The 22,033-nt window shown below is 41.3% G+C and overlaps 4 protein-coding genes across 9 annotated transcripts; 1 reads left to right on the top strand and 3 right to left on the bottom strand.

Moving 5' to 3' along the window:
• Positions 1–354: 354 nt before the first annotated feature.
• On the bottom strand, positions 355–921 carry LOC104448251 (uncharacterized protein PAM68-like). Its single transcript, XM_039300185.1, has one exon. The coding sequence runs from the start codon at positions 919–921 to the stop codon at positions 355–357; it is 567 nt and encodes a 188-aa protein (XP_039156119.1).
• Positions 922–1,663: 742 nt separating this feature from the next.
• On the bottom strand, positions 1,664–6,624 carry LOC104415367 (DUF21 domain-containing protein At5g52790). 3 transcript variants are annotated; one of them, XM_039307342.1, is made up of 14 exons: positions 6,502–6,618; positions 6,011–6,321; positions 5,803–5,879; positions 5,632–5,715; positions 5,428–5,541; positions 4,920–5,006; positions 4,668–4,807; positions 4,496–4,583; positions 4,062–4,135; positions 3,760–3,941; positions 3,388–3,653; positions 3,242–3,288; positions 2,878–3,120; positions 1,664–2,175 (listed from the first exon to the last, which is right to left on the bottom strand). In XM_039307342.1, the coding sequence occupies exons 2-13, from the start codon at positions 6,189–6,191 to the stop codon at positions 3,006–3,008; spliced, it is 1,455 nt and encodes a 484-aa protein (XP_039163276.1). In that variant the 5' UTR covers positions 6,192–6,321; positions 6,502–6,618; the 3' UTR covers positions 1,664–2,175; positions 2,878–3,005. The 3 variants fall into 3 exon arrangements, with proteins under 3 accessions (XP_039163276.1, XP_018715675.2, XP_039163280.1); XM_018860130.2 differs by having other exon boundaries at positions 6,011–6,622; XM_039307346.1 differs by lacking the exons at positions 1,664–2,175; positions 2,878–3,120; positions 3,242–3,288; positions 3,388–3,653; positions 3,760–3,941 and having other exon boundaries at positions 4,058–4,135; positions 6,011–6,624.
• A 2,043-nt stretch (positions 6,625–8,667) lies between these two features.
• LOC104448226 (DNA-directed primase/polymerase protein) lies at positions 8,668–16,261 on the top strand. Of its 3 annotated transcripts, none has more exons than XR_726204.3 (14): positions 8,668–8,882; positions 9,214–9,362; positions 9,628–9,803; positions 9,999–10,145; positions 10,234–10,285; positions 11,713–11,887; positions 13,137–13,219; positions 13,535–13,741; positions 14,033–14,149; positions 14,356–14,512; positions 14,838–14,945; positions 15,052–15,117; positions 15,281–15,427; positions 15,606–16,261. XR_726204.3 is itself a non-coding variant. In XM_010062038.3 (14 exons), exons 1-14 carry the CDS (start codon positions 8,828–8,830, stop codon positions 15,702–15,704), a joined length of 1,812 nt encoding a protein of 603 aa, XP_010060340.2. In that variant the 5' UTR covers positions 8,668–8,827; the 3' UTR covers positions 15,705–16,261. The 3 variants fall into 3 exon arrangements, 2 of the variants coding, with proteins under 2 accessions (XP_010060340.2, XP_010060347.2); XM_010062038.3 differs by having other exon boundaries at positions 15,207–15,427; XM_010062045.3 differs by lacking the exon at positions 14,033–14,149 and having other exon boundaries at positions 15,207–15,427.
• A 170-nt stretch (positions 16,262–16,431) lies between these two features.
• On the bottom strand, positions 16,432–21,760 carry LOC104448220 (uncharacterized protein At3g49140). Of its 2 annotated transcripts, none has more exons than XM_039318091.1 (11): positions 21,550–21,760; positions 21,215–21,305; positions 20,909–21,119; positions 20,675–20,777; positions 20,491–20,558; positions 20,091–20,264; positions 19,254–19,379; positions 18,438–18,773; positions 17,677–17,829; positions 17,200–17,295; positions 16,432–16,737 (listed from the first exon to the last, which is right to left on the bottom strand). In XM_039318091.1, the coding sequence occupies exons 1-11, from the start codon at positions 21,626–21,628 to the stop codon at positions 16,648–16,650; spliced, it is 1,527 nt and encodes a 508-aa protein (XP_039174025.1). In that variant the 5' UTR covers positions 21,629–21,760; the 3' UTR covers positions 16,432–16,647. The 2 variants fall into 2 exon arrangements, with proteins under 2 accessions (XP_039174025.1, XP_039174058.1); XM_039318124.1 differs by having other exon boundaries at positions 20,909–21,098.
• Between the last annotated feature and the right edge of the window lie 273 nt (positions 21,761–22,033).

Here is a 22,033-nt window from a genome sequence, read left to right as displayed (position 1 = left end):
TTAAAGAAACATACGATAGTTCAAGCCGATTAATACAATTGCTAGCTAAAAATATGTACATCCTAAATATAGTAATTGCAGTGAAAAAAGTTATTTTTGGAACGGCCTACTAAAGGTACTTGTTAGATATTTTCATGAGTATCAAGTTTTGTGTATAAATTAATTCTTACTATACTAATCTGTTAGTAATATTAGACCTAACTAGTTACCTTTCTATTATGCAAAGCAACTTGGTATGTAAAATGGATACGTAGTAGAAAAAATTAATTTCACTATAGTTCGTACAAAATCACGTGGTTCCACATAATTTCCATAGCATGACGGCGCAGCTGCGAATAGTGGGCTCCCAACTTCCTACGCTTGCCCTTCATCTTTCCAGATCTCGGCCCAATTCCTCTGGGCCTCATCCAACCCGAGAGCCGACCCGGACTTATCCGGGTCCCAGCTGCTCGACAGCGTCCCGTACGCGATCCCCAGCGCCGACGCCCCGAAACACAGCAACGTCGTCAGGAAGGGCAGCCACCGAGGGACGTCCAGCAGCTCTCGCTCCTTGATCGCCCCCATGACGTAAAGCAGCACGATGCCCGCCGCCATCGGGACGCCCACGAACGCCAGGATCCGCCCTGTCATCCTCTCGAACACCACCTGCGGGATCTGGTCGTCGTCGTCGTCGTCACCGCCGCCGGAGCTGCTTTTGGTCGTGTCGGGTCTTCCGGCGGTGGGACGGGCTTTCCCGGGCGGCGGCTGGCCGGCGAAGCCCTTGGCGTTGGCGTGGAGCTTCCATGGCTTGAGCGGCGGAGGGTGGCGGCGGTTTGGAGAGATTGGGGAGGAGTGCGTGGATGGGAGATATGGTTGCGAATTCGACGAGGAGTGTTTCGTGGAGAGCAATGGTGGTTTCGAGGTAAAGAGGAGAGCTTCCATGGTGGCTTGCTGCTTCAGGGTTACATTTGTTCTAGTGAGACGACAATATCATATGGATCGATGCCTTATCCAGAAAAATCAGTGGACAGACAGAGCCTACATTTTTACTCTTTTTTATAGGTTGTTTTGTTACTTTCTGGTGAGATTCTTTTCCCCTCTAATTGCTAAAGATATTTCTTGAGAAGACATTCTATTTGGAGGCTGTGAATGGTATTAACCATAAAGTGAACCTTCAAAATGTACAGATTATAGCATAAATATCTTCACTTTGGACTTCGGCTTTCATATGCTTTCGTCGACATTTCTCGATTTATGGATAATCAAGTTGGCCGTGAACCGATATCTCCTAGTGTTGGGAGTGTGGGTTATAAGTTATAACTTTGAATATGTTATTTATATAGGAATAATGATACAAATAGTAAACCTTGACTCAATATGTAATGTGGTTCTTGGACTTTTAATTTATTCAAGTAGTCTCTAAATTTTAGTCAAACGTGCAACGTGATCTTTGAATTTTTAATTTGTTCAACTTAGTTCTTGAACTATATGACAATATTTAATATTGTATTTCTATTAATTCAACTTGATGAATAACGTTGAACATTTTCGTATAATTCAAAAACTAAACATATACCATAAGTCCAAAGATCATATTGAACAATTTAAAAATTCATAAACCACATTCACATTAGGCTATAGTTTAGGATTATATTGAATAAATTAAAATTTCATGAACCATTTGGTGTCATTTTCTTATTTATAAATGTCCATCCTATATTATTGAAATTATAGTGTTTGAGTTCAGTTTTGTTGACAGGAAATCAGTACTAGATTAGTAATTCATACCATCAAACTGACTTGCCGTCCCTGTGGAGATCTCGGAATGTCGAATCCGAGTTTTTTTTTTTTCCTCTAAATTTACAGAAGATGTTTGACATTGATATGTTCAGCTTGACGGCTGATTGGGTTGAATAGCTTTGTGATATTGTCCCAATTGTGCAGCAGAGGAAGCTTGCTTAATCAACTGCGATGCATCTTGCCCACTCCACAGTTGCCTCACACGATGCCTCTAACAAATTTACACTGGTTGCACTGCAACGAGAAGAATATCGCTAGCTAATACATGCCATCATACTTCTCTGGGGCGATTTGGAGATCAAGACTTTTATTATTGGGGGTTATGTGAACGTTGCACCAGCGAGATCCTCATTAACAGGCAGGACGGTCCAGCTTCTCATATGACTTCCTTGAGATCTGCCAACAGAAAGAGATTTAATGAATGTCTTTTGAACCTGAATTCTCATCGCATCAGTATATGATCATGAGTATCCATGTGACGATGGTGACTCTAGAACTATATACGCTAGACAGAGAGGTGGTGAAGCTGGCTTGGATGCTCAACTGAACTACTCAAGGAAAAGGATCGATTTCCTCCTCCTTGTCCTCAGGTGAAGGCTATTTCAACAATGCCGAGCAGAACATGTTCATGAAGTGGTCATTCTCAAGCTATGAAGTGGCAATTCTCATTGCTAATTGGATCCTGGAGCACATTCTTTAGATAATTTTGTCTTCTATAACTCCCAAAACCTTCACCACAGAATGACAGAAGGCATAGCAGACAGCAATAATTGCTCAGTTCTTTTATGTTGGTTTTGGTCCTACATGGATATAATGCAAGCATGTATTGGCTAGTTACACACAGCTTATTCCATTTTACTGCAGGTCAGCATCAGACTGATGAATTGGTAAGTTTCTATTCAATCAAGAAGTTCGTTTATCCAAGTGCAATTCAACAGTAGTTCTCTTCCCTCTTGAGATTTACCAGTGGGCTAAAGTGGCTCAAGTGCGCTCTGCATACCCTCACGAGATTAAGGAAAACTTCAACTAGACTCACTAGCACCAAATAGGGAGTGCTTCTACGTTTGGAAAAGACCGAGGCCAAGTTACTTTTCATACCTTGAGAGAGAAGGGAGAGTTGCGAATTGGCAATGTAGAGCTGGCTGATGAATTGACTGAAGCACCAGGAGAGGCATATAGAACTGGTCTTGCAAGCGGTGGCCGTACGTATGAGGAAATTGGTGAATTCAGTATGGTAGGATATGGAGGAGATGCCTCTGGGTTCTCCAATGGATGCGAGAGATTGACGCCCTTCCAGGTGATCCTAAAGAGGCTCTTGAAGATGGCAGATTGATTCTGATCCTGAATAAAACAAAGACAGAAGAATGCGGAATAATCACCAATTTAGTGTCTTCAATGCTAAAAGTTGAAAATGACACTCAGGCTGGGATGATGCTGAAAAAAGAAAGGTGATGGTACTCACTTGTGATGGAGGTCGACATATTTATCAGTTTCGTCCAAAATTTCTTCCTTAAAAAGCACAAGAAACGTCATTACCTCATTTGACACACACCGATTGAGAGAAAAAAACTGCATATGTTGAGTGTTGCATTATTTCCCGGAGTGTACCTGTAGGAGTTCCTCCATGACATCCTCCATGGTTATTATGCCAACGACCTCCTCATCTAAGTTACCTGGTAGAGATTCTAAATCTTCCAATGAGATGGTTGCATCTTTGTTTCCCGCCCTTCTGAACCGTGAAGGCACATCTTTGTACATCTCCATAACATCTACCAAAGCAGGGCTCGGAGATTCAGAGTAGGTGGAATATAAAGGAGATGTGACTGCAGAGATGTTGATTCCCTCCCTGCAATTTAAGGGAGAACAGAGTCCTCCTGCAGATAAAATGCCATAACTTCAGCATTTCTGTAGGAAAATTTCATGTAAAAGTTGAACTTTAGCCAGAATCTGATTTTTTATAGGAGGAGCAAGTGTTGTTGCCTTTCTTCACTTCTTGATTCTGTTTCACGTTCAAATAGGTATTTGCCATGGTAGCTGCAGGTTCGTTAGAAAAGTCTTCCATGTCTTTGGCACCCTCTTTGCTCTTAAGGACAATAGCCATGTGGCTGTGACCATTCCGGAATAGAGTAAGTATGTCATACAATGGCCAATCCTCCCGCACCCTATTGCAGAAGAAGGAAAGAATTATGCGTTAATTATCAAATAAGATCAGCAAAGAATTTTTTCATTGGAAAGAAAGATGTTGGGCAAATGAAGAATCAAAAAGGGCACAAGGATTCTACCTAGGAATCCTCCTAATAGTCATAAACTTGACTGGGGCCTTGTCTTCAGGGCGACAGAAGATCAAATTTTTCACCTATTAAAAAATAATGCCAGATAAACTAGATTAATAACAGACATTTACCAAAGTGAAGACTTCAAAGAAGAATGATTTTACGAGCATATATTTGTGCTTTTTTACTGTGAACAAAGGTGAAGAAAACCTGCATTCCTTTGCCTTGCTTAACCTGTTCAATGATACCGTTTATTCATCTTTGAAGCTATCATTAAGATGCTCCTTAAGATTCTGCTACTCTCACTGCTCTAGATGGTTAAAGTTGGAGTTCAGTTAAGCTTCTCCCGTTTTATGCATCCTAACCTTGCAACTTCAATAAAACTAAATGCAGATAGAGATGCATCCTTGAACCGGATATAAAGTCTATTCACATTTGCTTACCAGTATTAAGCCGATTATATTCGTTGGGGTCTCTGAGTACACAGGTATCCTGCTGTGGCCTTTGCTCATAATGACTCCCATCGTGTGCCTAAAATGAAAACACTTGTGTAATTATCATGAAAGCATTATGTGAATTTGATAATCGAGTTAATAAAAGGGCCGAAGAACATACATGTCAAGTTTGGAGTTTATATCAAGCGAAAATATTTCGGATATTGGAGTCATTGCATCTTTTGCAGTTTTCTGTGTCAAGTCCAAAGCACCTGTGATTATGCTTGTTTCGTGATGTGACAAGTCTCCTCCTTTTCCTGCCTAAAGAATGATCATCACCTATCAGAAGATTGAGATTGCTAATCGGCACTAGAAACAGGAAAAAATGGCTGTTATGATTGATATGGTGGCAGATGGAGCAAAGGAAGCCAACCTTGTTTGCATGCAGATCCACCAAAGTCTTCAGCTCTGCTCGCCTATATAATGCCGAATGTGCCCTTCCGAGAAGCCAGTCCAACATCTGTAGTGGGGAGATCGACAAAATAAAAGACAGTTTCGCAGTATATCAGAGTCGCTCTTTTTCTCGCAACAGATCCTGCTCTCTAAAATTGGATGAGAAGCTATGGTTTTTACCATCCCAAAAAACCATGAGGAGGCTACCATACGAGTTCTTGGAGATTTAACTGTGCAAATTGCTTTGGCTTCAGATTATATCAACCGAGTTTTATAACCAGAATGAGTAATCAACATACTTCCATAATCTTTTGAACCAACAAGCTCTTGGAGAGTTGAAAAGTTCATTTAAACTGCTGGCCCTATGTTGCTTAGTCCACTTAATTTCCTGTCGAGCGCGTGCAGAATTCTGGGACTTTATGCAGATCTACGGGCTTCATGGCCTAATTACTAAACCAAATGTCTATAATATAAAGCAAAAAGCTTACCTTGCTTGTTGGGTATGATATGGGGAGGAAGACCAAGAGAAGCAACCGAACGAGAACTGATAATCTAGCACCAAGACTGAGTCCATAGCGAGAACACACAGCCTGTGGGATGATCTGGAGTTTAAAAAAATGAAAGCAGGTAAATAAACTTGTTTCTCTGTAGTTTTTTGGTCTACAAAATAGCAAGAACTAGTAAAGGTTTACCTCTGCAAAGGCAAGCGCTAAGGTGACTGACATTAGAATCGCGGCCCATGATGGGAGAATCGAATCCAGGAAAAGGGGAAGTGCCTTTCATGACCAAGAATAAATAGTAATGGATTAGCAGTCATAAGCTTTCTCGCTAAACCGAAAAGTAGAGAAAAGAAGTGCACATACTTCCATTGCCAATGATTTCCCCACAAGAAGGGTACACAAAAGCAAATGCTCGTTCTTTACGAGCGGTAAAATCCTGGCTAAATATCAATAACCCAAGTCAGAAGTAATAAATACAATAAGTATTTAAAAAAAGAAAAAGAAAAAAAGAAGCACAATGTTAACAAGAACCAGCGTAGATTTGCCAAGAGAAGGTAGAATGCACAAGAACCTGCATCTTTCCTCTCTTGAGGCTGACCGGCCTTGATGAGGACCTCGAGATCAACTTGGCTAAAAGAGAGGAGTCCCAAAGCGAGCCCGGAAGTGAGGCCAGCAAATATCACTAGAGCCAAACATACAACTAGAAACAACCAGAACTTAGGCTCACAACACAGTACATCGTCCTCTCCCATTTTTCACCGTGCCGAACGCACTCTTACAGCACCAAATAGAAACGGGACCTGAGTTGTAGTGCTACTTGCGATGATGTTGGAGCGATTATAAAGAGGCCTGGTCAGGAATTGTCAAGAACGGGAGCTATACCTAAAACAATGAGAAAAGACTAGAAGTTTGAGATGAAGCAAGCTCGGCCAAAAATTCAAGAGGCTCCCCCCATAATCTGGGGCACAGAAATGCCAAAGGAGCTGCTTTCTGCTGATTTCGCAAAAAGAAGTAGCTTTCTGCAACAAATAACTGAGCAATAAAAATCAAATAAAATCTCACGTTTGGGCTGAGGAAGCGGATTCTAAATATGAGTCTCTATTGAATGAATGAGACTGGCGTTTTGGCTACACACGTTAAGCCAATACACTGACTAGATTTCACCGAACTCGTCTTATAGCTACTGAAATAAGATTGCGACCCCAGAAGGAGAAGCAAAAGCACCTTCTAGACACATTACCCAAGCAAGTCCTTATGCATAATCAAGTTATCAACCTGCCTCGTGACCGACTGGGGTGGCTATTATCTGCATTTACCTTGAGATTCCAGAATCCCTAGACACGTTACGCGTCGCAGTCTTATTTCAGAATGTTAAATTAATCATGGCCTGCTAAAAACTCAAGGTGGACTTGCTTCTGGAGTAGTTCCTTTTGGATTAGGTGAGGATGGACAATGCACGAGCAATCAATTCTCAACGTGATTATTTCAGTGAGATTATCGCACAATAACTTGGGAGTCTCTAGAAATATTCTGAACATTATTTAAGTGGTCACCAACTGTTTTTTTGGCTTTTGGTTTTTATTTTTTGGACATATACTTACTTGAGACGGTGCTCAACTACTAAAAGCAGTTGCTTCCATAGGTCCAAGAACGTATTAGGTCAAGAAAAAGCCAGAAAGAACCAGGCAAGAAGCTTCACGAGGAAACGGTTTTTTTGGAGGTAGATGGTGGCAGGTTATTGAAGTATATGCATGCCATTGCCAGGTAATCTGGAAGACTCAAGCTTCAGATACTCTTGTCACCAAGAATATATTAAATGCCCTCGATCTGGCATGCTCCAAGATCGCCATGCTGAGAAACACACGTTCAATTCTTTGCTTTATTTTAGGGGGTTTGGTGAACGGGGTCGGTTTCCATGCGAGGGTGCAGCTAGTGCTGACAGAAGCTTCGAGTAGAAAGCAATAGAATATAACGTTGTAGCAACTTATGACGTTGCGTAATCTGGACTTTTGTCTCATCGCCGAATTTATTAATATTAGATACAGCAATCAGGAGACATGATATTGGACTCGTCAACCTTTTACGGGTTCAAAAGCTTTTTTGGAGGGATTGGCGATTTCATGCGTTAAAATGTATAAATATTAAATCATTTTTTCATCTAATAACTTAAACTTTTATAATAGTTAGTGGTGGCTCCATCAAATCCCACATGATATTAGAGTAAGATATTTTAAATTCAAATCTTTTCAAACTTCGACATGTGATGATATCATAGTAAAATGTTTTAAGTTTAAATTTTTTTAAACCTCTATATTTGATGGTATCAGAGCAAAATATCTTTACTTGTGAGTAGATTTCTAAAATATTTAAATATTAAATCATATTTAATAGCTTAAAATTTTTAACTTCACCTCACAAACCTCACAACTCCTGTTGTGCTTTAACGTACATGAGCCTCGTATGGTAGCATAGTGTCCTTAGGTCGGTATACTTAGGTAAGTCCTCTTCTACTATTCAATTTGATATTAAGACAATCTCTTTCACGGAAAGCTTTGATTCGGAAAAGTCAATTTAATCGGTTCATCAAACATCATCGTCCTACCTTGTAGTAAGAAAGGAAGTTTCGGAGAAGCCGATTGATGGCTAGTGGCTGACGATCAAACACTTCCACTAAAATCGAGAGGATAAAACTAAATTGGATTCCGCCCCTAAAAGAAAGGACAAAGTGGCATGTGTTTAAATTACTCAGAAAGAAACTCAAATTAGATGCGAGTTTATTGGCATTTCATATCCAAAAATACAAATTCTCTTCAAGCGATTTAAACCCTCAATTTGATTAATGTGAAAATTTTTGGATATAGGTGTAATTTTACCAGACGTGAGATTTGTTGGCCTAATCAAACACGCTCACTATTTGTCTTGACTAAATGTGTGTTGTACGCACAATACGATGAGAAAATATTCGGCGGTTGTAAGTGTGGCATCTTTTCGTGTGTGGATTCGGAACGCGGGATAGAAAAATTAATGGGTCGGCCAGCCCCCGTGGCCCATCTCGCCTGGCGATTTAGCGGGGTCGGCCCACTTCATGGTCCAGGCCCATGGTCCAGGCCCAAATCACATCTAAAACTGGCCGGCAAGTAGAAGCCACCCGTGATGACCCAAGAAACGGGCCCCAGCACTCGAGAAATCCTCCTTTCCCTCCATTTCTTCCAAATTCGGTCGCGCTCTTAAATCGATTCGCTTTCGCAAAATCGATCCCGCCTTCTCTGAACCGTCTGCTCTTCAGAAGCTTCAGGAAGAAGACGATCGTCTTTCACCGGAACGCCTCGGATGTAAGCGCAACCGCCGTCTCCTCCCGTTCGAAGGAGCTCGAGGCCGCCCCTCTCCAATGGACGACGTGGACAGATTGTTCAAGTGCTTCAAGTGCGGCATCTCCCCTCCCGGTACTTTCCTCCCTTCCTCGATCCCGCTCCCGCTCCCGGTGCATTCGCTTCATTCGCGCTTTCTTTCTTTCTTTCCTTTTTTTTTCTCGATTCGATTTGCTAGTTGCGTCCCCGAATGGAGAATCCGAGTGGATTTTCGAGCGGCGCATGGTGGATTTTAGGTCTGCAATGCCTGTTACTTCGTTCGGTGTGCGGCGTGCTTTAATGGGGGAGTGCTGGCGGTTGATTGAGTGAAAGATGTCATGCGGAATGCATGTATGCTTTGCGGTTGATTCTGTTTTGGCTGTTCTGTGATCTCTTCGTGACAGTTTGTTTCTTCGATTTTTATCAGAATCGGCCTTGAGAGAGAGGAAGAGATCTAAAAGGAAATGGCAGGAGGGAAGCTCCGTGCACGAAGGCTCTGCATCGAGCGTCCTCAGTCCAGGATCGTCAGGACTGAGGCGCAACGAGGCAACCGACGTACAGCTTTGCACTGAGAAAGTATGGGATGTTAGCTGTTAGTTATTTCTTGCTACGGTTAAATTTTGGGGTCAACGGATGAATTCATTTCTGTGTCTTCATAAACGAGCTGTTTTGTTGCCATCTAAGAAGTAACCAAGGCTGCTGTTGAGGAAGGTTGATTTATTGAGTTCTCAGTGGATTATTGAAAGGATCGCTTTATTCTATGTTTTTCTTTAGCCGTAGCGCTCAGGCTCCAAATCTAGTGTTTGTCATGCTGATTGAGTTTCTGTTTGTAACTTGTCAGCTTGGTTCGACAACAATTAGAGCACGCAAGTTCAGCCAAAAGAGAGGGGTGCATATTTCTCCAGTGGTGTTCTACGGGTCTCCTAATGGCGTGCCTCCAAAAAGACCATCTAGTTTGCTGCGATTGCTGAATGAAATCCGGGTTGATCTTGCAGCACAAAATTCATCAAAGCTAAGGTCCTTGGATGTTTTCACATATTCCCTCTGCATGCAGTTTGCTTTATTTCCAGTGGCTCTTCCTTTAAGATATCTGGCTTTGTGTCTTCCTTGCATTTTCATGAGAATTTTCACGATTTTACTGGACAACCTGTGTGTTTGCTACGTTTGCATTTGATAATTGAATCACCAGTTTCCATTCCTTTTCAACCTTAGGAAGGAAATATGGACAACGTTCCCAAGGCAAGATGAAGCAATGAAGTTTGCTAAGGCTCATCCTGAGGTTCGTGTGTTCAGTTACCAAGACCATTGTAATGGCCAGAGAAGATTTCTTGTGTCTTCATACCAGGAGTTCTGGAAGAGGTGGTCATCTTTTCTTTGCTGTCTTAGGCTGCCCGTGGTTGGTATTGGTGTTCTACGTAACTCCGTATTGTGGTTATTTTTCAATTAGGTACAACAATATGGATCCAAAGTTACGCCACCATTATGAAGTAATTCAGGAGGTGAGAACCTCTTTGCTTTCATGTTCATTTGGATGCTATGAGTGGATTTGCAAAGTATAGAATGGACTTTAAAGAGAAAGCATCTCTCCACATGATTTGTCAATTAAGAGTCTCATTGGGATGGTTTAGGATTTTCTCCTTTATTTCTTTTTATCTGTTACCAATTCCTAGTTCCATCTTCTGCTTCTAGCTCTTGATTGTTTTTATGTGTCAAGCAATAAACTGAATCAAAAGACATAAGTAGAAGTAGGAAGTACTAAGGACAAGGTGGCAAAAACAGTGTTGTATGTAATTTCATTGAGTGCATTACAGCACTAGTACTTGAAAGAAGCATTTGGTGACGTTACTTTAGAAGTTTTATCTAACACATGATGTAACAGTAAGGCTGCGTTTGTTTGTATTCTTTTTTTTTTTTGTTTTTAAACACTTTTTCTGTTTTTTTTGTTCTGGAAAAAAAGGAACAAAACGCGTTTGGGTGCGTTTCTGTTCCTTTTTGTTCTTTTGTTCTCAGGAACAAAAAAGAAATAGAAACAAGAAACACAAATTTTGTGTTTCTTGTTTCGAAACACTTTTGAGAAATACTTTTTTTCTTTTTTTTTTTTCTCTTATTTTCTTGTTCTTTTTCTTTTGGCCGGTCGCCGGCCTCGGCCATGGCCGGCGACCAAGCCGACGAGGGCCGGCGGCCTCGCCCGGCCACGGCGAGAGCTCGGCCCCCGGCGAGGCCGAGGCTCGCCGTCCCCCGGGCGAGGGTCGGGCTCGGTCGGCCATGGCATGGGCAAGCTCGAGCTCGCCCAGATCCGGCGAGGCCGACCTCGCCCGCCGGCGAGCCTCGGCCTCGCCCACGGGCGGTGGCTCGGGCGAGGCCGTGCCCGCCCGCCGGGCGAGCTCGGCTCGCCGGATCAAGGCGAGGCCGACCTCGCGCCGGCCCGGGCGAGCTCGATCTCGCCCGGATCCGGCGAGGCCGAGCGCGGCCGGCGAGCCTCGGCCTCGCCGGATGCGGGGCGAGTCGCGTCGCCGCAGCGGTGGCCGGCGAGGCCGCACCTCGCCCGCGCCGGGCGAGCTCGGCCTCGCCCGCCGCCCATTGGCGAGCTCGGCCTCGCCCGCCGCCGGGCGAGCCCGCCTCGCCGGCGACCGGCCAAAAGAAGAAAAAAAAAAATGAAAAAGAAAAAAGAAAAAAAGGAAAAATAAGAAAAAAAAAAAAATTATCCAAATTTACCAAACATGTTTCTATTTATTTTTTGTTCGGAACAAGTTTACCAAACGCGTTTTTGTTCAGAAATTGTTCCCTGTGAACAGAAACACTTTTTTCTATTTCATTCCCCGGAACAATTTTTAAACAGAAATGTTACCAAACGCGCCCTAAGTTGCTCATCATTTGGGTTTTCAAAATCTAAGTTTGGCTCTACCATCAACAAATGTTTTGCCAGGGCCTGCCTTGTCACTTATACTTTGATTTGGAGTTCAATAAGAGGGAAAATGTCGATAAAAATGGAGAAGAGATGGTTGATCTTCTGATATTAGTTGTTTTGGAAGTGTTGCTTGACAAGTACTCAATCCAAGGAAATGAGGAATGGGTAGTTGAGCTCGATTCTTCAACTGAAGGTATGCTGACTTTGAATTTTCCTTCTTCTATTAGCTATTATTGCATCATTAGTCATGAATGGTGCATGCAATGTTCAATTACATATTATGAGCTACATCTCCATTTCGCTGAATATTTATATCGACATAAAATCATATAGACACACTGTTGAGCCAAAAACTGTCTTGTTCTTTTTCACGGTGCCTTCCACCTACTTTTTTCTATTATTCTTGTGGAGACCTTTCGCATTTGATGTGGGAGAACTATGTTAGGTTTATTGAAGAAAAGAAGCTTTGAATGAGATCTCTGGCACTTGTTAGGTCCATCTTTGTTTGAGCAATGACTTAGTTTAACATGTCATTTTTTAGGAACATTGCACTTAAAAGCAGTTATGAAGATGGAAATCAAATGATGCTTTGGAACTTTTAATGATATACCTCTTTTGGAAGTTGAGACACCATTGATTGCATGGACAGGATTGACTGGGAATATATTGCAGGGCATGGTTATCTTAGATTGAACTATATAGATTGTTGACTTTTTCATTAAGGGATGAGCTCAATATGATGCCTATTTTGAAGAAGCATCAAGTGTTGGAGCTGCATGGGACTTTACCTTAGATGTTTTCTTGCAGCAGTGATCTTTTTTTCCCGTTTGTACCCAAATATCCTACCTCGAGTCACAATTTTAAGACATACATCAGAGGGGAGGGGCCCTTGAAAGGCTGGTTAACTGTGGAATGCTTGACAAACTGGATTTTATTGGAGCAAAGTTCGTTTGCATCTTTTCCTTGCTCATTGTTAGAATATCTAAATAATAAACTGGTCTTCATCTAACAGCTTAAACTTTTAGTACAGTTGATTCTTCTTCCACAAAATCTCTCACATGGTTTGAGTTCAAATCTTTCTCGGCTCCATTTGCCTCTCCTTTCAATTATGTTCACACTTAGTACTAAGCAAAAAGACCAGACTAAGCATGAGGGAAAGCTGGGTCACTAGAAAGTTATGGTTGAGTGATGTTAATGGCACAACTAATAGGATTTACGCATTGTAGGCTAGAACCCTTTGTCACACTTGGAGTGAATTAGAGATTCAGGCACAGAAGAGTCTGTGACTTGATCAGTCCGTATGTGCCTTCTAATTCCTACATCTGCCTATGAAACGCTAGGAATATCTCATGTGAATCCTTTTCCCCCTTGTATATGTTAAATCTTTTCATAGAACATAACAAGTTTGTTGCAATATCAATGACAGCACTGCTTGTCTGCAGAAAAATTTTCCCGCCATTTGATTCTGAGGATACCAAAGACTGCTTTTAAGGACAACTCTCATGTGGGGGCATTTGTTTCAGAGGTATGCTCCAGCTAGAAGCATTAGTTATTGTGTGCAAGAGACGATTGCAATTTAATATTCCTGTGTATGCCTTTCAAGTTAGCCACCTGTTCTGAGATATTTTATCTGCTAAAAAATTAACATATATATTTTAACTTTTGCATACGCCACTTTACAGCCAACAGCCATTCTCACATCTTTGCTGAGCTATAGAAACTCTGTGTGTGTGTGTGGGGGGGTGTCATCGGTGGGTCGGTGTTGTCTGTTCTTGCATGCACCATTTTGGAGAAATGTAACATTGCATGTGGCCATGATATTGTTATGACCATTTGACAGGTATGCTCACGGATTTCTAGTGCAAGGGAGACAGACAAAAGATATGAGAAGTTGTTTGTCAAGAAAGATTCCAGCACATCAACATGTCAAATTTTTGTGGACACTGCTGTTTATTCGAGGAATAGATGCTTTCGTTTGGCTTTATCATCCAAGGCAGGCAAGAGTTCCGTACTTCTGCCAACTGGGCGTTTCAAATGCAAGGACATGGTATGTTACTCCTTGTTAGTGAGATCTAGTGACTTGTGAGGCATCTTTGGAACATGGTTGTGTTGACCTGTTCCTAGTTTGCTCAAAATGTTCCGCAAAACGACCTACAAAGGGTTTTTTGTGCCTCTATTTATTTGAGAGGGTTAGATTAAGACATGAGAAGATGTGCATATGCACACAGAAAAGGGGATTAAATGTGACAGTGTTTGAAACAGTAGTATCTCTCTTTCACAGTTGCTTTTTAAAGGTTTGTGCATTTCTTGACACCCAAAATGCACTCTCTCCTAACAGTGTGAGGAAGATGTGTTCATGGCTTCTTTGATCTGCAATATGGATGTTAATTGTGAGAAGCTCTTAGTCTGCAAAATGGAGTTAGATTGTGCAAAGACACTTCAGTTCGAGACTGAGGTAGGTGCAAGTTTGAATTAGTTTTTGTGTAGGGCCCCTTCATCAACTATATGCGCATGATATGCCGGACTTTTCATTATCAGCTACAAACTCATGGTCTTGAGTGGGTGGAGCTGAGATCTGGAAAATTTTTAGCCTAGGTGGTCTAATGTGCTAGAACTCTGTGGTGGTCTCTCACATGATGGATTTTTTTCTCCCTTACGCAGGTGAATGCTGACATTGGAAGATACAATCTTGCTTTGCAAGAGCGTAATTTCAACTCTTTACCTAGTGATAATTCGGCAAATTACTTCATTGACAAGTCACCTTTCCCGATGTTGGACAAATTCATTGAATCTGTGGCCTCAATTGGAACTGTATCAGGTAATTGCTATTGTTTTATTTTTGAGAAAACAGAGTGATGAGTAATTTTAATTGCTTCATACATAGTTCATAGATAAGTTGAGACTGTAGATGATAATAAAATTGCAAACTTTTTTCCATGGAAGACAAAAAGTTATATCTAGGTTTCTTTAAAGCAACAGACTGAAAGAAATTTTAATTCAATTAATATCTCTGATTTGAAAGCAAATCATTGAATGGCACTTTCTCCTTCAGGCGCAACAGTGTCAAAAAAGCGATCTATTGCAAGGTCTATCCTTTTCTTCTCCTTTTCTGCTGTAATGCTGATGATTCTGTTGCAATATAGGTAAAATTCGAAGCTGGTACTGGTTCTCAGAGCATGGACTCATGGTTTACAACATGTTGAGGAACAGGTTCTGTGAGAGGATAGGCAGAGAGCATAAAAGCAATCACGGTATATGCTATGTCTTTTTAATAAAAAATTACTTATGTTGATTCATGCTTTTTAAGTTTACCTTTGGGAAACACAATCTTATCATTTCCCTACTGTGAGTGGCCAGTTATCTACGTTGTTGATCTGAATTGGGCTGCATATTACCAGAAATGTCATGATCCTGATTGCAAAGGTACAGAAAAGTCATGTCCCACATTTATCCATTCGAAACCTTTTTTTGTGTGTGAAAGTGAAGGTAAAGCGAGCTTAGTGATGGCCCAGGTTACCGCTCTCCCTTGCGCCTGATCCCGGAGGATAGTGTGCCTGATCTATCAGCATTCTTTGATTCGGTGCAGATGGCAAATCCTCCTGATGTAACGAATAATGTGCTTGACAATGATGAAAATACAGCAAATTGCTCCCCTATGGATGCTTGGTGGCTCGAAGCTATAAGAGTCGCAAATGCTGTAGAAAACCAACAGGTCATGGATTATGACAACAAGGTTAGTCATCCACTTTACTTATTTGTGCAAATATCGTGGGATCTTTAAGAGAGGTAATACTAAACCCTACATTTTTACTTAAATGACTGCTGAGAGAGAGAGAGAGAGAGAGAGAGCTGCTTTGTTGCCGGAGGAGAAGGCTGGTCAAATTGTTCATAGTATGATGCACATCTGGCAGGAGAACTACTGTGTGGATGAAGACGAGGATTGGTGGGTGGATGTAGAAACGGTTATACCTCAGGTTAAGCTTGAGGTTAACCATTCCTGTGGCTCATAGTTGCAATTATTCGGGAGGAAACCCAGTCCTGCTTGCAAGACTTGAACAAGGGTAGCACTTTATGTATCCTTTCAATTCAATCCCACGAAGGAAAGAGCGGAAGACTAAAAGTAATTGCTGTAAAGATGGGGTTACTAAGGAAAGTACTCTGAGCTCTGATATTTACTTTGACAATAATTTCCTTGGCAGATAGCATCTCAGAGGAGTTATGCTATTCAAAGTTGAAACATCGGGCTGAGAAATTATTCCGACCACTCGCAGATGGTTTTTATGGAAAAGTCATGGTATTTATAGGGCGTGAGCAAGGCTTGCTCACAATTTCCGGTTCGCTTCACCTGATGATCATTAATCTGAGTGGAAGCTATATTTAAGCTCTTCAATTTTCTGCAATATATCGAGGCGTCTTGATGTTTTTATCATAGTTCTTATGGTAGTACAGAGCAAAGCTCTCTGATTAATGGTGCATTTTTGCCCTTGTGTATAGTTCAAAATAATTTCCTAAGCCATGTGCTTTTTTCATTCTCGGACTATCTGATGTCCAACTCTTGGATCTTGAATCTGTATGGTCCGTGTTTATATCTGGTTGCGCTGTGGTTTTTGCACGATCTGGTTGGGAATCGATCAGAAACTATCGCAGGCCTAATCAACCCGCTGACCTCCAAGATCGTTTCAGTGAACCAACCACGTATGGAAAAAGTAACATGACAGATAGCCAAGGGTCGGGTGATAAATGGCTCTGAAGAAGAATGAAATCCATTGCTTGCACAAAATACATGTACAGAACTCATCCTGTGTTTTTCTCTCCATCTTTTCCTTCCTCATTCCCTTTTTTTTTTATATTCTTTTTCACTTTTTGCACTGGAGGTGCTAAATTAATCAATTGAGAGCGATACAACAAACAATTCTGCACTCGTGTTGAAACCTAAAATGAAACGTTTCGCTTTTAATGAGCCTTCTTCTTATGTGGCTTGCGCAGGACCCTTGGGAACAGTAGATTATTAACCTGTCTCTCAGCACTTTGCTCTGAAGTGGCCTGCAAAGACAATAGTCAGAAGAATGAAATAGCGACTCCAGAAAACGCATTTTGAATTTTGGCAAGTAAAACATAGAAGCAATGGCAAAAAAGTGATTTTAACTGTCCATAAATGAATATAAGTCATGGACTCGGTGAACTCACCAAAAGGGATGGCTTATAAAAATTTGTCAATGTTTGCCAGAATCACTTTGCCCTGATATCTTTTAATAGAAAAGGGCCACACTTACGCATCTCACTGACGTTCTCAAAAGCTCTAAATAATTCAAACAAGGAAAAGAAAAAAAAAAAGAAAGGAAGCTCCTAAGGGTTTTTCTTTCTTTTTTTCTCTCGTGTTAGCTCATAGCTCCCGAAGGGAGTTTTGCTGAAGCAGACAAACCATAAACTTGAGAAAAGGAAATTCAAGATTTATATCGACTAAAGAAGCCCTGAGAAATGCTTTTTGGCACAGAAACAGCATACCCTTGTTTCAAATGCAAAGCGCAATGTTTGAATTTGTGTTCCTGAGCAGATTCTTACATCGAAGCCAAGAGCATCAACACCAGTTATCATAGCTTCCTGTCAGAAAGGACATAAATATCACTCTTACTATCATAGGGCAGGATATCTGAACTCAAGAGAAGCATCATAATGATTAATTACAGTAATAATTCACATTAGGAAACAGATTTCACAAAATGGCAATAATTTTTTTCAGGGTTGAGAATGATTGAGTCATTTGAGTCAAAATACCAATTCATGCTGTATCCTCAAAATTGCAAAAAGTACAAAACATTTTGAATTGATGCATAACAAGCAATGAGAACTTTTTAATCAACTGAGAAAATTCCTTCCCCAGCATTAGTGATACAGGAATGCAGCTCAACTACTGCAACAGCAGGGGTACAAGCATGCAGCTTAAGCACCACAACAACTTCTAACTACCAGTCTGTATCTCACCTCCACTTGAATCCCCTTGCATCTCCAGCAGAGGGACTTGAGGGCTTGTATAGTTTTCTCTTCGCCAGCTTTCAATCGGGAGATGATCTTGGCGGCTGAGTGAGCAATAGCATCTGGTTGCGCTTTCCTGAAATCTTCTACCTCAACAGTGTGCTGCATAGGGTTGAAGGGAGAAAATTAGATAACTGCTACATAAAATCATCACAATTCAACAAGCAAATTCATATATAAACAACTCAATAGTTTGAAGCTGTTATTCTACAAGAGGAAATCACACGTGATTTTTCAAAATCCAAAAACAGCTAATGAAAGCATTCCATTTGAGCTAAGACAGCAGGTATTTAGGCCTTTTAGCTCTGAAGTTAATCAATCACCTCTTCCTTTCCTTAAGCCAAAATGTAGTATTTAGAATGACAAACCAGATGATGGCCAATAATTTGAAGCTAGCCAACTTGTGTTCCCTTCTTTAAGGGGTGGGAGGACAACAGTACGGAAATAGGAATGGGAACAACTAAATAGATACAAGTCCAACAATGTCTGGATCAATTTGGGCATCATCCAAACCTCCTCTTTTTGCTGAATCATTGTAATGACTCAACTGCAGTAAAGAGAAATATGTGGTACAGAATGGTTTAGAATGTGAAAATGTGTACATATGTGTGGTGAAAACGCATGATCCTGCCACAAAGAGATGAGTTACAGAGTCATACTCATAAAGTACACTGGGATCTTAAGCACAGAGTAAAATCTTGAGAACATACCGGAGGACCATGTACTGAAAGCAGCTGAATATTGATCATCTCGAGCTTGTAAAGGGACTTCCCACTCCTGGGGCTTCCATTCTTGCCCAGTTCCTCTGCCCGACTGGGGCCATCTTCAAGTGAATGATCTTGTCCATCAGCATCAGTGCTACTAGAATCTACTTGTTTGTCTTCAAGGATAGTTCTAGTGCGATCTACTTCGGCACCAGTATCGGGACTAGATAGGTGTCTCTGATTGATGGAGTTTTCTTCGAGAAGTGCAGGGCTTAAAAGGCCTTGTATGGCAATGCCAACAGGAGGCCGTTCCATCCAATCAATAGGGCCATCTGAAGCAACCTGAAATAAGAATTCGAGCGAAAGTGAAAACCGAATTAAAAGATAGATACTGCCACATTTGTTTTTATTTTATGAGGTACAATACTATGAAACATTGAAATTTTTTGGCGCATCCAGCTTAAATCATTCTTGGTTTTTGTTTTTGTGAGATTTCGTGGAATTACTGCCAACTGTTCTAAAAGCTTTTAGCTATTAGATGAAAGCGTGGTTTATTATTTAAATATTCTAACATTCCCCCTCATGCTTAGTTTAGTCTTTTTGCCTAGTGCTAAGCATGGAAATTTAATTGGGGAGACGAATGGAGCCTAAAAAGAACTGAACACTAGACCTCCAGCTACCATGTAAAATTTTGTGGAACCATTGCCAACTTTTTTAAAAGCTTAAGCCGTTAGATTAATGCGTGGTTTGTTGTTTAAATATTCTAACGGTTTTCATGGTATCTAATTATCCAGGACCAAAACTTGAGCAGTACTCATTTACCTCAGCCACCTTTTCGGCAAAGTACATTGGGTGAGAAGATCTCATTGTCTCCAATTTTGCCCAATCTCCTGGATCTCCATCAGATTGGTCCTCATCATCCTCATCGTCAAGTACAGAAACCCAGTCCTATCACAGGTGATAAACTAGTTCAGAGGTCTAGCCATTTTGGCCCTGTGCCAAGATTTCTCTTTTTTCTATGAGGGAAAGTACAACACATTGCCATTGTAACTTCACATGAAAAATGCTAAAATAAACAAAATTGCAATTCTCTGGCCTCCAAATAAATGGACTTTGGTTATTGAATGTGAAATGATAGACTATACCAATAATCAAGATGAGTTAGAATCACAGTAAAATTTTCCTTCATTGAGTTTAAGCAAACTCAAAATTTTACCTCACTTACAGTTATAAGAATAACAAAATTTACTTAAAATTAACAGAGGGGGAAGGTAAGACACTCGTACACAATAATTACACCAAATACAAACTAATATAAACGTTGTCCTCATCTGAATGAATGTACTGTGACAGAAAAAAGGAAATTAATTGAGAAGCCAAAGTAATATTCAAACATGTAAAATAGAAGTATGTCTCCCTCATTTACAGATATCTGCATACAAGGAGTTGACCAACTAACACCGGATAACATATAGATAAATTTTATTGCAGAAAACTAGAGTATAAAGAGTAAAGACACCACAAATAAAACAAAACAAAGGGAATTCTAAATCTTAGTAAGCAGATACTGGGCACAAAAGTAAGGAGAGAACTAAAGCCGAGAATATGACATTATACAACATTATTGCAAGGCTCCTTTGTATCTGAAAGTATGTATACCTCTCCATAATCATCGTCTTCACCATCCTCATCCTCATCCTCATCCTCATCCTCATCCTCGTCAATGTCACTATCTTCCTCCCCAATCTCATCGATCCCAAAGTGAATATCTGCTGGACCTGATATCTCCATCTCATCGAGCATCTCCTTGGTATCCAGGCCTATTATCACTTGCTGCATTTTATATCACACCCATTAACTAAGATGACAACAGAAGCATCTTCAAGCAATTCTTGCAGAATGAATTGCAAAAGCATCATGTTATTTTGTTTAAAAAAGAAGCATCATGTTATTTTGTTTAAATAAGAAGTTGTGTTTGATACACAACTATTGCCAGTCAATACACTATATAAACTTAAATACTGTGCACAAACATATTTCTAGTGGAAAAAGGGCACACCACAACATTACTCCCTGAAGCTAGTGTTTGAATAGTCTCCTCATCATTGTTCACCTGAAAGTAAATATCTGCAAAACGCCAAAGCAGAGAGAGTATATTCTCATATTTTTTTCTTTTTTCATGTGGCTCGGGGAAGTATAACCAGGATTATAAAATTTGAACAAAGTGGACTTCGTATACTCACTTCCCTGTTCATCAGTCGTGTAACGCAAATCTGGGCAAAGAATGTTCTCGTAGATTTCATCCTCAATCACACCAGAAAACAACAGGGTCGCTTTGGTGTTAACCTGTACTCAACACACTAACAGAAGCATCAGCTACATAACCAAGAACAACACTTCAATCGAACGTAAAGCCACATGAATAAAAGCAAAAGCTTCGATATGAACATCCGGCATGTGATATACAGTAAAGATACCTCGACAATCGTCCTTGTGGTTTCTGCGGCAGTAAGTGTCGCATCCCCGCCAGATGCTAACTCAGCGATATCCTCAAACGGATGATACCCGGCCCTTCCATTGCACTTCGCCGGATCAGAAGCGGAGCCTAAATGCTCTGCAGTAGCTCTAACCTTGTTCCTCGCGGCATTCTTCTTTTTCAATAGAGAGCTGCCATTGAACCTCTGGTAACTGTAGCAGTCAACCGATCTCATTGCTTCCAAATCCAAATCAATTCCGAAAACAGCCTTTATTCATCAAAACGAGCCTAAGCGTCGAGCACTCACCACGGAATGTCGAAGCTGCCGGAGTGCGAAATCCGGCGAGAGCTCGCGTGCGCACCGGGGCACTCGTCCGAGCTCCAGAAGGAACGGTAACCTTCGAAAGAAAGAAGAGAATCTAAATTTTCTGCATCAGCGGACAACATTATGCCTCTCTCGAGTGAATAAGAAAATGAACGAAAATCACAAGAAAATCTCAACAAGCGAGCACAAATGAGCTGGTCTTCGATGTTTACTGAAAAAATCTAGCACCAAAAACGAATGGAGACGAACCGTTGCATCGCCATTATCTCAGCAAGGAAGGAGAAAGAAAGCAACAGAAGAGGAAGCTACGAAGTTACGGATTATGGCGGCGGCGGCGGAGGAGGAGGAGAAGGTCGGACCGGAGGCGAACCGGACCGCCATGGCCGACTCGATCATCGTCCCGTCCCGGCGGAGGAAGCTGCTTCGGCTGGACGGAGAATCAAGGCGCGAGGTGGCGAGAGATCATGCGCTGCGCAAGCGCTTCTCTCTCTCTCTCTCTATCACTCTCTGAGTTCGTTGCGAGCCCAAAAAAGAAGCGAAGCGGATGAGGTGACGTCATCGTCTCGCGTTCGCCCAAAACGCAACCCCGCTTTAGTCGTCGCCGCTCGCTACGAAAACGAGCTGACGTTTTTGGTCGATCCCGGGCTCGGCCCAAAATATCCAAATTGGATATCTGGATCGGGACATCGCGTTGGACTTTATCTTCTCTCTCCCTCTCTTTTTCTTTTATTTTTTTATCGATAGGATATCACGTTGGATCCGAAAGAATATCCACTTTTCACGAAAATTTTCAATAATATT

Source organism: Eucalyptus grandis, chromosome 1 (assembly GCF_016545825.1).
Source record: "Eucalyptus grandis isolate ANBG69807.140 chromosome 1, ASM1654582v1, whole genome shotgun sequence".
Classification (NCBI taxonomy): domain Eukaryota; kingdom Viridiplantae; phylum Streptophyta; class Magnoliopsida; order Myrtales; family Myrtaceae; genus Eucalyptus; species Eucalyptus grandis.
This window is presented reverse-complemented; position numbering and strand designations above follow the sequence as displayed.